Source organism: Felis catus, chromosome A2 (genome assembly GCF_018350175.1).
Source record: "Felis catus isolate Fca126 chromosome A2, F.catus_Fca126_mat1.0, whole genome shotgun sequence".
Lineage (NCBI taxonomy): Eukaryota > Metazoa > Chordata > Mammalia > Carnivora > Felidae > Felis > Felis catus.
In genome coordinates, this window is record NC_058369.1 from 51,489,421 (window position 1) to 51,505,722 (window position 16,302).

Sequence of the window (16,302 nt, forward strand, 5' to 3'; positions counted from 1 at the left end):
CCAGAGGAAGGGTGGTTCTAGTATTTCAGTGGAAGTTTCTGATTTGGGAAGGAGCAGGACAAGAGGAAAGACCCTCCCACGTTGTCACTGCTCACACTGCCAGGTTGCATTTGTTGTAGAATTTGTTGTGTGCTGTCTTCGTGCTGATGATGCCTGGTAGGCTGGGTCTGCATGCCCAGTACGTTCCAGGCCTTGGTGAGAGGCCTCGTGGATGCCAGCCTGGGCAGAGTTTAGCAAGCCAGCTTTCCCTTTAGCACTGTCCCCTGCCTGGCTCGGTCAGCCTTTGCCATGCACTGATACTGTGCCCCATTGATACTTGCATCTGTGGTTAACGGTGTGAGTTAAGAGAGGGAATCTTGTAGAGTCAGAGGTTTCTTAGTTTTCCCTTGACCAAAGAGAAAGTTTAGAGAAGGTGTGGTACTCTTCTGCTGAAGGACTCCAGACCTTTATACACCTTTAGGAGAGAGATTCCAATTTGAATACAGTTGTCCATGGCAACCAACTTGCGTGCAAGGCTTAAGAGTTAATTTACATAAGAAACGATTTCAGATGCTCAGATGCTCCCAAAGGATCTCTTTAAAATGAGTTTTCTGGGACCTGCTAAGGTTACTAAATTTGGAACAGGGTCATTTTGACTTGATCTATTTTCAGACAGGTGGGATTTTATTTGTGCAAATGTTTTCAATTTTTTTACTTTAGTGAGTTTCTAGTGTAAATAGTGTTTGTGTTCAGAATTAGGTTTGTCTTACACAAACCTCTTGCGTGTCCACAGTTCTTTTCACTAATACTAGAAAGCTTGCAGTTCCTGGCTTGTGGCAGTCATAAACTAGTCCAAAGTGAATGGAAGAATAGCTAAATCTGAAGACATAGAAAACAGATTTTTAAGAAAGTGAGGAATATTTAATATTCAGCTTTCCTGGTTTGTTTCCCTGGCTCAATGCAGGTGTGGTATGGAAAGAGGAACAATTGAGAAATGTGTGCACTAAGGCAACTGGAAGGAAGAAGAGTATTGTGTTTAATTGTGTAGCTGGGGTTGATTGAATGCCTACTATGTGCCACGAAACGTACTAAGTATTTCACAGTAACTTTTCCCTTTATTAAGTTGTTATGGTAACGGGGCACCTGCGTAGCTCAGTTGGTTGAGTGTCCACCTTCAGCTCAGGTCATGATCTCACGGTTCGTGAGTTTGAGCCCAGTGTTGGGCTCTGTGCTGACAACTCAGGGCCTGGAGACTGCTTTGGATTCTGTGTCTCCCTCTTTCTGCCTCTCTCCTGCTCATGCTCTGTCTCTCAAAAATAAATAAACATTAAAAAAAAAAGTTACTATGGTATCAGATCTGCACGTCGAGGCCCATAGGGCGTGCCGCGCAACAGACATCTTGAAGGTGTAGCAGAGGGTGATAAAATCCTGTGGATATCATCTGGCTTGGTGAGAGGGGACTCATGACTGGAAAATGGCAATTCAGAGGAAACACATAGCTGGCAGCGGGAGGGGAAGATAAAATATTTCTGTAGAACAATGACGACCACCAGGCTGGACGGAGGAAGTGGATGCCTTGTTCTTGATGTAAATCTACACTCAGGCACCAAAGTGAGAAGTGGTGGGACCTAACAGCTACAATAGGTAGATGTCTGCACGGAGTTGGATTTACCTAAAAACAGAGTGGTTGACAAGTTCCTGATGAATATTTTACCTTATGAAGGGAAGAAGATAAGCTGATGGAAGAAACCGTATCTGGCTAAGTGATAGGGTGCCAGCTCTGGTTGGTTATTAGAGCTTGGTTTCTGTTACCTAGTATTTTCTGGAAGGATTGGGAAACAGAGGAAAGCAAAAGAATTGGGGGAAAATTCAATAGTTACCCTGCTACTCAGAGTGAACCACTGTTAACTTTTTCCTTGCTTATCTGTGTGTTCGTAGATTTAACTGCCTATTTGACTCCTAAGAGTTAGTTCCTGGATAGTTCAGGTATGAGTTGCACACATCAGCTAGCATGACTATCAGAATCTCTTGGTATCTGGTTTCAAAAGACAGAGGGAGTGGACTGGCCTTCCCTACCTGGGCTGTCTGATCCAGGCGGTTTTTGCCTCTAGTTGTGTTTGACTGAAATTAATTACTGGGGAATTGAGTATGCAAGAGCTGCCTGGGCCACCCCTAGGAGAGACTGATTGACTCAGGAATTCCTGGAAATAATGGATCCGTGGGAGAACCAGAGCTCCTACAGGCAGAAGAAGAGTAATTATGCTGGGTCAGTAGCTTCCCCCCGCTTGATTCCCTACTGGTGTTTGTCAGCTGGATTCCTGGTGATGACAAATGCTCTAGGTAGCTCCAACCCAGCCACAGGGTCCTGCCTTCTAACACGTCTTCTCCCATCTGCCTGTTTTTGAAATTTAGATGTTTTACAAAATGTTGTATTTTTAGTATTATTGTCCCTTGTAGAATTGCAAGGAACAAATGGCATGTCTAACAAGAACCTGTCATAGAATCATATGTCCATGCTTTTTAAAAAAAGTTAGGAAACAAAAATTAGTTTTGAATATTTTTTCCACTTCTGAAAAGGTTCTGGTTTCAAATATATTTTGAAAAAAATAGGCTTTTCATAACAGCTTTGTAGTATTCTATCCTAAGGCTATAGTTTGCCCTTATGAACAATTTTTTAGAAGCAGGAATTAAGCCTTGGAAATTGAATCTCTTGTGACCTCCAGCTTCTGGAGGGACCCAAGGAGGGCAGCTGTGTTGGGGAGGGGATCCAGCGAGCTGTAGATACAGGGCTAGACCGTCTTTGAAGACTGTACCAAGCATTCTAAGATTTTGGTGTCTGTGGTCATTTTCCTTTTGTTGAAAACACAGGTTAAACAAGAATGACATCAGAATTGGTATTGGTTCACTGTCACTGTTAGAAGAGGAAGCCCAAGCGTTGGACTTGAAGATGTCATTCTCAAGTGAATATTACAGGACTCAAATTACCAATAGTAGTTTTTTTTTTTTTTCTTTTTTTCTTTTTTTCTTTTTTTTTTAAATTTTTTTTTCAACGTTTATTTATTTTTGGGACAGAGAGAGACAGAGCATGAACGGGGGAGGGGCAGAGAGAGAGGGAGACACAGAATTGGAAACAGGCTCCAGGCTCTGAGCCATCAGCCCAGAGCCTGACGCGGGGCTCGAACTCACGGACTGCGAGATCGTGACCTGGCTGAATTCGGACGCCTAACCGACTGCGCCACCCAGGCGCCCCCCAATAGTAGTTTTTTGATGTTAAAAATGCAAACATGAATTCTGTTCCACTGTTAAAAAAAAAAAAAGCTCATGGAAACATTGTTTTAGATGAGGTCATTTGTTTATAATGAATTAATACTCGTGTTCTTCTAAAGCTGAACTTGTTAGAGGAAAGGATAAGTTCTAGCCCATTTTTTATTTAAATTCTTAACAATATGTGTATTTTACTAGTGATTTAAAAGTGGCTAGAGTTTGTTGTTGTTTTTTAAAGGTTAAAAAAATGAAAGGTAGTGTATCAGTAGGTATTCACCTAGAAGGATATCTGATTTTGGTTGAGTAAAGAAAGTGAGTTGGAGAAAATAGGTAGTTTATTCTTTCAAATACTTGAGCACCTTTTGAGATCCACACATTGTGCGTGTGTGTGTGTGTGTGTGTGTGTGTGTGTGTATGCACGTACAACTTTGGAACTTGCATGGAAGGGGATTACCTCTTGGGGGTAGGCGTAGAGATGGGTACGGTGAGGGGAAGGACATTAAGCTTGATGTCCCTGAGCCCTGCCCTGCCCCTGCAACCCCACATAAGCATTGCATGGTGGTTGCTCTGTGGAGTGCCAGGGTTCAGATGTGGATTGTGGTGCTCCAGCTTCCAGCTGCGGATCCCTTGCCCTCTCTTGGAACCACCTCTTCTTCAACTGCATGACAGGCCAACAACAGTACCTTACCTTAGGGTGGTTGCGAGAATCACAGGAATACACCTAAAGAGTATTTAGGAATACACCTAAAGAGCTCTGAGCTCTACCTGTGAGTCAGCACCCAGTAAGCGTTAGCTATTATTATAATACATTATGTAGTCTGCAGAATTGGGGACGATGGAGGTGCTCACTGCTCTGGGTGTTGTGGAGGTAACAGGCTTCTGGAGTGGCTCTGACCCACAGGTGTCCCTGTGCCTTCTCCCAGGTGTTTGAGAGACAGCTGCAGCTGGCCGTATCTCTGAAGAAGCCCTTGGTGATCCACTGCCGAGAAGCTGACGAAGATCTGCTGAACATCATGAAAAAATTTGTGCCCTCAGACTACAAGATCCATAGGTTAGAAGGCTGGAGCTTCGGTGGGCAAATGAGAGGAACACTTCTTTCTGTGTAGGATATTAGTTGGAAAAAGGAAAACTCACTGAGGAGAGGATGATCCTATCAGGTCTTTGTGACATAGTATCCCTTCTAAAGATGAAGTATTAGATTCAATCATATGAAATTTCTGATATTTGACCATTTTTCACTTACACAATGGCAATTTCATATGGTTTGAACTAATATCCTAAATCACCTCTGAGGAACAAAGGGGCTTTCGTGACCCTGGTCCCTGGTGGCAGGCTACAGTGGAGTCTGAGCTCTCAGAGATGAAGGCCCTACATCTGGGGAGAGATCACTGTGTTGTCCAGTGACTTAGCAAATAGAGATCATTCCAGGGCACCAAAAAAGAAATTCTTTCCTTTTTTGAATTTGAAAGTTCATTTTCTAGCCATTGAATTTCACTATGCATTTAATCTGAATTGTATCTAGGGGCTCAGTGCAGTAAACTCTTGATCTCCTACCTGGGAGATCAATGCCTACCTGTCCTAGGCATTTGGCTTGGGGTCCCTGGGAGCAGCTGTGGAGGCTGGCAAGTGACTTCCTCAGAGAGTAGGGCTGAGTCGCGCATAAGGTGCTGTGGGAGCCAGAAGAGGGGCTGTTAGCTTAGCTTTGCTAGAAAGGGGCCAGGAGGTAATGCCTGGGCTGGCTCTTTCAAGATGGATGAGATGGGTTAACTGAAAAAACGGAGCCTAGAACCCAAACCAGGTGTTGACAGGCAGCAGAAGGCAGTGGATTATCAGGCTAGACCGCCGCCTTTCAGGTGCCCAAGTGGAGAGGGCGACCTCTCTGATTGCTGTAGCACACACCAGAGATGAGGCACCGTCCCTCAGCCCTTTTGGGTGGGTTGGTTGGCTTCTCATGGCTTTGTTTGGGGATGGCTTTGAAGGAAGTCTAATGGGGGACAGGTAAACCAGGGCCAAGACGGCTCAGCGAGGTGTTGTGGCTGGAGGAAGCCCTGAATTTTCCTATTGGTTAACAATGTAACAGTGCCTTAAGAACATGAATGGATAACACATTCAGAGAAAATTGACCTGTAGTCCCACTCTCTGATATCTTCATTTTTTTGTTTGCCTCCAGTTCATTTGGCTGCAGAGACCTAGTTTTTTACCTATTGTAACTGTAATCTTGGAGGGGCCGCAGGTTTTAAGTCTGTTTCTCTTCTCGTGTTACAAGCGCACCCTGTCCCTATATTGCTGCTGGATATTCCCTGTGGTGGCCACTTCGAGTGGCTGCGTGGGATTGGGCACAGTGATGGGCTAACTGCTGAGCTTTGATCGCTGAGAGTCACCGTGGGTCTTACCTTGTTGGAACCATGGTGTTCCCATCTGGCTACTGTGGAGTCCTTCTCTTGGATGAAATCTTTGTATTTCTGGGAATTTGTCCACACGAAATCATTTGAAAGGGCCACCGTGTCTTGGGGGCGGTTGGGGGCTGTTGCAAAGGGGGCTGTGAGAGGGGCCCTGATCTGGAAACCCTCCCCTCCCCCCCACCAGGCACTGCTTCACTGGCAGCTACCCAGTCATCGAGCCTCTGCTGAAGCACTTCCCCAACATGTCTGTGGGCTTCACAGCAGTCCTGACTTACTCCTCAGCCTGGGAGGCCCGGGAAGCTCTGAAGCAGATCCCGCTGGAGAGAATCATTGTGGAAACGGACGCTCCCTACTTCCTGCCCCGACAGGTAGGGGTGGGTCATCAGGCTGAGTTGAGGCGGGGATGGCGGGAGGGGGGCGGTCACCTTTGCAAGGTTGGCAGGCCCAGAGCCCCAGTGACTTCCAGGTTTCACCCTTGGCTGTGTAGATGTCTCCTTGTTGTTCTCTGCAGAACCAAAAGTCTAGGGGGCTGAGAAGCTGAAGGGTAACCACTCTCTTCCAGGCAGTGCAAAGCCCTACCCTGTAGAGGGTAGTCCAAGGAAGCGTGGGACCCTGCTCACCCAGAGCCCCCCATGACTAGGACTCTCCCTGCACCTGCAGGTAAAGGGGTCTCTACAGGGCAGCCCCAAAGAGGTCCTTGCTGGGGAAGGGACGGGGAGGGGGATCTGTGTAATGACTGTGCACAGAAGGCACAGTGATGTTCTGAATGCTTGATGTCTTCCAGGTTCCCAAAAGCCTCTGCCAGTATGCCCACCCAGGCCTGGCCTTGCATACGGTCCGAGAGATTGCGAGGGTCAAAGATCAGCCGCTCTCCCACACCTTGGCCATCCTGCGTGAGAACACCAGCCGCCTCTACAATCTTTAAGCAGAGAGGGTGCAGTCAGGAGAAAAAGGTCAGACTAGAAAAGGTCATCAAGATCACGTTACATGTTTTTTAAAAATCAGGACAAAAATTGGTTTCTCTGCATCTTCTTACTGGAGAGAATGTAGAACATAGGGTGAGCATTTAGCCTGATCTGTCTTGAGTGAACTTGGTTTGGGACCTTCTTCCTTTTCTCTCCCCACCCCTCCAGGACAACCAGTGGCCTGACAGAAGATGGGCTGGTTTGCTCTCTGCCTGTATGTCCCAGGTCAGGGATGTGTCTGAAGAGAGCCCCTTGGAACGGAGGAAACCAGGACAGGATGTTTGCCTCGAAGCCCCGTCCTAAAGCTCTACTTCTGGCTCGGGGGTGGGGTGGGGAGCAGCGTGGAACAAGGCGCGGGTAGGGTCTACCTCCCGGGGCAGTCAGTGACGCAGGAAGGGGCTGAGAGGAGGGCGCAGTGAGTTCGCCACTCCAAGTCCTGGTGCTCTGCAGCTTGCGACTTTGAGCAGTCTTCACAGACCCTCTCCTACTCGTCTGAGCACCTGTGTGTGTGTGTGTAATTCCGCTCCTGGGTCTCCGATCTAAAGATGAACTCCCAAGTGGGAAACCTCCTCTGGGGGACGTTAACTGGAGCCTTGTCTCGGAGGTTTATGGTCCTTCAACCGAGAAGTCCTCCCCTTCTTTCCCTGGATAATGCTTCGGTTCGGCTGTCCCCGCTGCTGCCTCAGCTCTGCTTCAGCATGAGTGGAAGACCTTGGCTGCTCGTCTCACTGGTTCTTCTGCCATCGGTCTGGAGGGGCGGGGGACGCTCACTGTCCGGGGGAAGTCCTGGCCAATGGGGATCTGGACAGACTGGGGGACTCCAGGAGGAGGTCTTTGGGAGGAAGAGGACCCCTGAGAAGGTGTTTCTGCTTACCGATGCCCCCAGGGCTACGGCTCGGTTGTGTTCATCTGGTAAGAGTTCAGTTTGCAGCAGATGCGACCTGCTAGTCTGCTGTTGGGACGTCCCACCTGCCTGTTGCTCCATTTTTGCCCCATTCTCCTGGAACACTGGACCAAGAATACTTCTGTTTCATCCCATGTAACAGCCCCTTATGTGCCCCACCCGGGTTGAGAGGTAAACCAGTTTAATTCTTCAGAACTCTGTTGGGGCTGCTCAGCCTTGGTGTTGCTTATGCCGCACATGATCTTAGCCAAAAGGCCGAGAAGCGATGGTGTTGCTTATGCCGAACAAACAGGCCTGGTGTCTCTGCCTTTCAGTCCCCTCCCAGGGCTCTCTCTCCCTTGCCTTTGCCTCATCTGTGTCCTTTCTCCCATGTTGGAAGTGAGCGCCTCTCCTTTGACTTTTGAGAGGCTGGGTCGTCAGGTTCTAAGCTGTGCTCTGCTCCCTGCCTGGTATATCTGTTACAGGCCCTGGAAGGTTCTAATGGTTGAGGGTTAAGTGTGAGGACACTCTGCCCTTTGTCCAAAAGGATCCTTTACCCCGATCTCCCACAGTGAGACGGGACACCTTCAGTCCCTTGTCTGTTTCTTGGAGGCCGGTAGCTTAATTCGTGAAATCCATCACTTAATGCTGGATTTCTCTAGGGGTTTTTGGAAGGTGCATTTGAGCCTCGTAAGCTGAAAGGGAATGGACTTAACGTTTCATAGCTGGTGTTTCTGTCTTGGCCTGGTGCACGTGTCACTGGCCTGGGAAGCAGGCCTTGATTCACTGTTGGCCTTCCATGGCTCAGCTGCGTGGCATTGTCTGTGCCTCCAGTTTGCCAACGCGGGGAATCGGGGGCTTGCTCTCCCGCTTGGAGGACTAAGTATTTCAGAGCGCTCTGTTGTCCCGCAAGTGAACTGCAGCCTGTACACCTCCTTTACAACAAGCCCTGTCAGTCAATACTCGCTGCGCTGGAAGCGCAGTGGTCCTGTGCTAGAGGGCTAAAAGTGATGACTAAGTGGATGTCTCTGAGCCTGTGCAGTCTCCCTGCCAAGGTAAAGCACAAGGTGCTATGTACTCTCATCTCTAGGATTTAAGATGATCATTTCTGTGCTGTTACACAGTGGAACATGACTTGTGTGGGCGGTGAAAGCTGGTGGGCATTGTTTTTGACTTGATGGCTGACTTGATTGTTTTTGCTGTGCTGCCGGAATGCCTCTGTATGTCCCCCCACCCCCTGCCCCTTTTGGCCATCTCTTTCTGAAAATAAAGTGATGGGTCTTTAGCCAGCTCCCGTGCCCTCTGTGGTTGGTTACACTTCTCAGAGTGATAACAATCAAGTTGTTGGCCAGCCTTGTAACCTGAGAATCCAAAGTTGGGGAGAAATTCTCAGGTATACATGTTATGTCTCTGCAAAATGAAACTGGTAATAAGAATACCTGGTACCTTCCTTCTTCAGAGTTCTGCTGCCCTCGAACATTAACCCATTTTACTGCCTGGGAATTCCGATGTACTGCTGCTTAGCAGTACACAGATCTTTGCTTTTCCTTTCTCCCCCCGGAGCACTGCAGTAGGAGAAACGGAGTACACAAGGGTAGTGTTGACAGATCTGTTGTAGTGAGGCGAGTCTTTGGACTATGGCCTCCTCTGATGCCTCTGGGCAAACTTGGGAGGAAATTCTGTGTCACTACTTTCAGTCGGTCCTCTAATTTTGTGCCAAGGTATTACTGAACACAAGTGCACAAGCCAGAAGTAAGCCTGTAAAAAGGAAGGCTGTGTTCCAAGGATGCTACAGATGCCTGTGCTGATTTGACGCCTGTGCTGATGCCTCGTTTGAGACACGGTCATCGATGATGCATCTTCAGCATATAATTCCATCACTTTGTCTCCTCCGTTCCTTCCCAGGAGAGCACACGGTTGATGGCATCTGCTCAGGGGTAGTCCTATTTGTGGCTAGAAATCTGCTGCTCTCGGCTCTTGTGGTGCTTCCATCTTTTCCTCTGTATTAAGTTTGGGACCAATTACTAATTGTTTACCGTCAGCACGTTCACGTTTGCATCAGTTTTATAAAATAAGGGCAAATGGCCACTGAGCTACATAGTGATGGAACAGACTGCATCAAACAGAGATGGCCGAAGTGTTGGTCTGTGGCCGGCCAGCCCCTGGATCACAGTGAGCGCTCATTCGTCAGTGATGGTTGGGGGCGTATCCAGATTAAAGAAGGTAACTAAGTGTGGGTCTTCATTCTTACGTTTGCACACTGTCAGATGAATGAGCACACACCTATAAGTGTATAGTAAGTTAAATACATGTTACTGTACTAAGGTAGCAGGTATATTATAAAAAGTTTTTTTTTTATGCTCCAAAACCAAAGTTTTTTATAAGGAGGATTTTTTTCCCCCAGCAAATATGTCACTTCCCCCAGGGATAAATACATGCTCTTTCAGAGAAACTTAAGCTAGTGGCATCATTAAATGATGCATGGAGGCATGGGTTTAAGAAAGCTGACCTAGTCATAATCTCACAGTTTGTGAGTTTGAGCCCAGCATTGGTCTCTGCAGTGATGGTGCGGAGCCTCACTGGGAATCTGTGTCTCCTTCTCTCTAGCCCCTCCCCTGTTTGTGCGTGCTCGCTCTCTCAAAATAAACATTAAAAAATTTTTTAAAAGGCTGACCTAGGACCATTTTGGAAATGCTACATTTTCTCAAGTGTTTCCTCTGCTAAATTTTATTTGTCAGTTGTTGACTTGAAATTGTCCTTACCCCACTTCGATGTATTATGAAGGAAAATGAAAAACAAAAGAAGCCCCTTGGATCATAGGCAGTCAGGCAAGGGAAGCAGGGACTAAAGATAAACCCAGGTACCATAGCTCTGGATAGGAGTCAGCAACAGATTTGCAGGTTGACTTTGGAAAGTTACTAACTTCTCTGAACTTCTGTTTTCTCCCTCTTAAGTGGGCTTGTGCAAGTTAACTGCGACTACGTTGAGTACATATAAGTTTATAGAACAATGCCTGGTAAACAGCAGGCATGCAGTAAATGGTGATGGTTCGAATAAATGAATGCCTGCTATGTGCCTGGTGTCCGTGTGGGGGATACTATGTTCAGTCTTGATAGTGACCCAGGGAAATAGGTGTTTTACGTGCGATGAGCCTGAGACATTCATTGTCTTGGTCTGGATCATACCTCTGGGATTCAAATTTGGGTCAGGCTGAAGGTCTTAGCTTTGCATCACATCATGCTCCCTGACCCAGGAGTGAGAGTACTTGTTCCACAGTGGGTGCTCAGCATCTATTTCTTTTCTTTTTCTTTTCTTTTTGTCATTCACTCAATTTATTTATTTATTTTTTTATTCTCAAGTTAGCTAACATACAGTGTGGTCTTGGCTTCAGGAGTAGATTCCCGTAATTCATCACTTCAATATAACACCCAGTGTTCATCCAACAAGTGCCTCTGTAATGTCCACTCCCGTACCCCCCAGCATGTGTTTCTTCCACAAATCACCTAGGTAAGTGGGAGAGTGCTTGTGAGTCCTTTGCAGAAGGAGTAAGCCCTTGTCTTTGTTTTAGAAGCATCAGGTGACCGTATTCCCCTCATGGCCTGACACCCATGCTGCCTTGAGCTCAATCCATGCATGCTTCTTGGGTTGCCAGCTGCCTTCCTAGACCACTTTGACCATGTGTGAGCCTTGGATCCTCCTCTGGCTATTGAGAAGAGGGCTGACAGTGAAGAAAACAGTCAGCAAAACTAAAAGGCAACCGACGGAAGGGGAGAAGATACTTGCAAATGACGTATTAGATAAAGGATTAGTATCCAAAATCTATAAAGACCTTACCAAACTCAACACCCCCAAAAAACCAAATAATCCAGTGACAAAGTAGGCAGAAGACATGAATAGACACTTTTCCAAAGAAGACATCCAGATGGCTAACAGACACATGAAAAGATGCTCAACATCACTCATCAGGGAAATACAAATCAAAAGCACAATGAGATACCACCTTACAGCTGTCAGAATGGCTAACATGAACAACTCAAGCAATAATGGATGTTGGTGAGGATGTGGAGAAAGGGGAACCCTTTTACACTGCTGGTGGGAATGCAAACTGGTGCAGCCACTCTGGAAAAAGTATGGAGGTTCCTCAAAAAATTAAAAACAGAACTATCCTACAACCCAGCAATTGCACTATTTATCCAAAGGATACCAAAATGCTGATTCGAAGGGATACGTGCACCCCAATGTTTATAGCAGCACTATCGACAATAGCCAAAGTATGGAAAGAACCCAAATGTCCATTGACAAATGAATGGATAAAGATGTGGTATATATATTTAATGGAATATTAGTGATGAAAAAGAATGAAATCTTGCTATTCTCAACAACATGGATAGAACTAGAGTGTATTATGCTAAGCAAAATTAAGTCAGAAAAAGACAAATATCCCATGATTTTGCTCATGTGGAATTTAAGATACGAAACATGAACATAAGGGAAGGGAAGCAAAAATAATATAAAAACAGGGAAACAAACTGTAAGAGACTGCCAAGTACAGAGAACAAACTGAGGGTTGTTGGTGGGGTGTTGGGTGGGGGGGGGGGAGAGCTAAAGGGGTGATGGGCATTAAGGAGGACACTGGGTGTTATATGTAAGTGACTCACTTCTAGGAAGAAAAAAAAAAAAGGGCCGTGGGCCTGGTTAGTGATGATCAGAGTTGCACCCCTACTAAGTTATAGAGCTTAAGGATGTGGCTAATCTCCAGTATAGTGTGCTAGTCTCTACATCAGTGCCTAGGGGGTGGCCATCTGGAGGCTGAGGAAGGTCATTTCCCTGCATTTCTACTGCCTTTCTCCCTCTACCCTCTCTTCTCCCACTGTGTTCACCAGTACCTTAAATTCTTTATATGGTGAATAATGCTTTTCAATCTTACTACTGAGGTTTAGAGGTAGATGCTTTCAGAAGCAAGGATTTGGTGTGCAAAGTGCCCATGTAGTCATATAGTCAGCGTCTAGACCTCTGGGAGACGCAAGTATGTGTGTGTGGTAGGCATAAGGGATGGACATGACGGCAAGCCTGGGGCTAGAGAAATGGGAGGAGGTAAGTGAGCATGATGTTTTCTCAGTTCTGTTGAGGATATCACCTGGCCAGGTGTGAATTTTCAGAAGTTTTATATGAGATTTTATATGAGAATCGACACCAGTTTGTGCCGGTGGGGGGTGGGGGGGGGGTGATCTGGTTCTACTGTGTGCTGTCCTGCCTGAATTGAATAGGATCCAGTTGTCTCTCAGCCCCTTTAAATAAGCTGTTTATTAGCCCAAGGATCTTGTTAAAATACAGATCCTGGTACAGTTGGGTCAAGATTCTGCATTTCTAAGAGGTTCTCAGATGATGGTGATGTTCCAGGGTGCACGTGGTGTTCGTTGCTGAGGGTGGCAGTTGGATTTCAGTGTGCTGCCAAGTGTGATCAGTGGTTAGTGCCAGTGGGGCTGTGCCTTCAGTGCCGGGCGATGATAGTTTTACTCGAGAAGATACGTGGCTCCTCCAGCACCCTGATAAAGGCTTTTCTGGGCTTTGCATGTTACCCCAATTCTGTGCAGAGGGTCGGCCTACATGTTTCTAATAGGTATTGGCAGTGCTTATATTTGGAGCCTCCTCGTTCTTTACCTTTTTCTCTCCTTAGTGATTCACCCATCATCTGTCATCACCAGCTCTTCAAAGACAGTTCACACGTTTTATGTGGAAGTGTAAATCACTGATAACTGACATTCCTCCCGAGAAGGTTGGTATCTTTGGTAGAACTAAGTTGTGGAACTTAAGGATCAAGTCTCAATTCAGCTGTGAGCTGGAGTTGAAAGCGTTTAGGAACACCTGCCTGGTATCAGTGAAGTACCCCGAGGCAGTGCCCATCCTGGCCTACGTGAGGTGGCATCTGCTTTGCCGTGTCTTTTCGGGAGAGGACAGGGAGGAAGGAGAAATGGTTATTTCAGCCCTGTCTAGCAGTGGCTAGTAGCCGTTGTAAGCACCCCAGTTATGTATAACTTCATACTCATGCCTTCACATTCCCAGGATCCTGTTCTGATCTTGGATGTCACTTCAGTGGATGTTGGCTCTGATAATGTCACCTGAAGTTTCCTGGTCCCCCATCCTTGCTGATTGCTAAATAGCTCTCATTGTAACTTCACTGTGCTCAGGAAGCTGTGGTATTTAAAAAAAAACAGTCTGTCTTCTGTTCCCTCCCTTTCTCCTCCCCTCCCTCTCTTGGTTTCCTAAGTATGCACACCTGCCTTACTACCTATCCCTCCTTGCTCTTCGTACTGACCATAGATTAAAAAAAAAATTTTTTTTTTTCAATGAAATGTGAAGTTTTCCTCTGGTGAAATAAATTTCCATTTTGAACGTTCGGCATACAGCATGAATGTTTATTCACTTCTTAAGCTAGTACCACTCAGAACTGGATGTTGTTGCAGAAACAGTTTAAAAGCCAGGTGGGCGCTGTCAGGTTGGGAGGAAGGCAAGTGGGTCGTTCTAGTGGATGATCACTCATCTGCCAGGACCTCTGAAAAGGAAGAGGTCAAAATTCAGTGTCCACTGTCCTGCCAGTGCCATCATAGATGGCTTTTCTTCCACAATGGCGATGTCGGAGGTAGTGTGTTGTAATGCGGGGAGGAGGCATTGGCCTTGGCGTGTGGACTGTGTGAGTTGATCTTGTCACCTAAAAGCCGAGCCTCGGTTTCCTTCTCTGCACCCCCCAGGTAAGTGCCATGCTCCCTGCCTACCTCATGTGGTTGGTGGGGGTACAGGGTGACACCGTGTTAGTTAGGGAAGTGCTTTGCAGGTTGTGATGTGCTTCCAAAGGCAGGTGTTGGCCCCCGTGACCAGGAACAAATGAATGGTTTGTTTTTATAAGCCAAGAAGGGATTCAGAACAAAAGCAAGAAATCTTTGCTTCATTGGCTGCAGAAGAGCCTATTCTGATGATAGCACTAATTCCTTTTGTTCACGAGGTGAAGTTATATAACAAAGGTATAATTTTATGCACTCACAGTGAGTGTTAGCTGCATTTTATGGTTAGGATATTGGGGTTCCCTGGGCCCCAAAGTTAGTGTGCTAGTTCTTGGAACATAGTGAGCGTGCTCTTGAAATACAAAGACTGTGTTCACCTCTCTTCTGAGCCACTTGGAAATCCCAGCCCAGTCTGCTCTCCTGCAGACATTTGGGAAGGAAGAATTAGAAGCTCTTTGCGAGGCAGTGGTAGGGGAAGAAAACTTCTCTTGTGTCACCCATAGGCTGAGCTCCATTTGGGACTCCATGGAGACTGAAGTGACCTGACTGGGGCAATGACTTACCATCGGCCTCTTCCCAAAGGACGTCCTGAAGAAACTTCCCCAGCGCCTGGCCATGCTGGTGGTACTGAGCCCCTGACAGCTTGATTCCAACATCAAAAGGGGCGTTGAACTAGGAGGAGGGGTGGGGAAGACCCAGGAAGTGTCAGAGGTCACACCCTCCCACCTCTGCCCCAAACACACAGGCCTCCCAAAGGATTTCCTGGGCTCTCCGGGTCTCATCACAGGGACAGGGAGGGAGGAGGGTGTGCGGGCCCAGCAGGTGCCAGTGAGAGGCTGCTCAGCCAGATTACTCGCCTTCTTAGGCCTGTTCTTCCCGCCCCTGCCATCTTCAGGAGACTTACCTTGTACTCTTTGCTTACCTCTAGTGAGGTTGCTCATAAAAGCTATGGGGTTCCCGAGATTGCTCCCACTCCCCCTTGTAATTTTGGAAGACCTAAGTTTGAGGTTGCCAATGGGAGAATTTCAGACTCCAGTAGGGAGACCGGGAGGACAGTGGGTCTTGCCAGTGTCCTAGCAGTAGCCTGGGTGGTGGTCTCTGCCCCTCATCTGCCCCCACCTTCTCTCCCAGCCATTCTTCCTCTCCTGGGCACAGGTCTTTCCTTGTTCCATGGGAAGTTAGACAAGAAGCTGACCTTTGCCTGGAAAGATGCTCTGAGCCAAGTGCCCCCTTCTTTCTGTGCCTCTGTCTCTTCCCTTCTCCAGGGGAGCACCCTATTTTCCCAGCTCTGTCAGCACTCTAGCAAATGATTTATTGAAGCTCAGCTTTGGGTAAATGGGGAAGAGCTCTGTTTGCAGCCACATCATGGATTCCCCTACTTAAGAGCAGACTGTATCGTTATCTCTGTTCCTCTAGTAGCTGCCTTGGTACCTGGCAACCTGCATGCTGGTCACTGAGATGTCTGAACAAGTCACTGAGGGGATCCTGGTGGTGGGAGGGAGCCTTTGGTCATTGGTCCTTCTGCCGCCTGCCCTGGAGCCTTGTCCGGTCCAGGGCTGCAGTGACGCCCAGCGTGGAGCCCCCTTGTCTCCGCCAGGCTGGCCCAAGGCCTTGCCTCCGCGCTGGGTGCAGTCCTCCGGGCCTCTCTGCCAGCAGGTACCACCGTCATTCTCATTTCACACATGAGCAGACGTGCTCCAAGAGGTTGTGAGAAAAACAAATAGCTGCTTGTTGAAAAAACTGACCTTCCTCGTCTCCACTGTGAAGGTGGAGAGAATGGGGAAGGACATGATTGATATTTTAGGAAACTTTGGCCCGTCTGTTTTCTCCCATGGGCAATTATTTCTTTCTCTTCCATCCTGTGGCTGACAGGTGACCTGAACAGACTTCTTGGGAACCACATGAGCATGGGTCTGGGGGCCTGCTGGCTGGCAGGGCACCCGGAACTGGGCGGCCACATGGCAACTGCTGATGGGGAGGTTTGGCTTCTGGTGACTTGAAAAGGCCCATTTGGCCTCATTGCCTCATGA

General features: G+C 47.4%; 2 protein-coding genes across 6 annotated transcripts in view; one reads left to right on the forward strand and one right to left on the reverse strand.

Moving 5' to 3' along the window:
• Positions 1-16,302, forward strand: part of TATDN2 (TatD DNase domain containing 2) — an 82,554-nt gene that overhangs the window by 17,412 nt on the left and 48,840 nt on the right. For 3 of the 5 annotated variants that reach the window (XR_006593959.1, XR_006593958.1, XR_006593960.1), the window contains exons 5-8: positions 4,167-4,294; positions 5,830-6,013; positions 6,430-6,598; positions 6,779-7,685. Coding sequence is in view for 1 of the 5 variants with exons in the window: in XM_003982468.6 (XP_003982517.1) it covers positions 4,167-4,294; positions 5,830-6,013; positions 6,430-6,570 (453 nt within the window). In the remaining 4 variants the exon portion in view is untranslated. Of the gene's footprint in view, positions 1-4,166; positions 4,295-5,829; positions 6,014-6,207; positions 6,306-6,429; positions 6,599-6,778; positions 8,783-16,302 lie in introns of those variants that run through there. The other 2 variants (XM_003982468.6, XR_439741.5) reach the window with 2 other exon arrangements.
• GHRL (ghrelin and obestatin prepropeptide) overlaps positions 13,891-16,302 on the reverse strand; it is a gene marked incomplete at its 5' end in the record, with an annotated part of 29,812 nt that continues 27,400 nt past the window's right edge. Inside the window, 2 exon segments of the mRNA NM_001009853.1 lie at positions 13,891-14,046; positions 14,836-14,944. Of these exon segments, the coding sequence (NP_001009853.1) occupies positions 14,027-14,046; positions 14,836-14,944 (129 nt within the window). The 3' untranslated portion in view covers positions 13,891-14,026.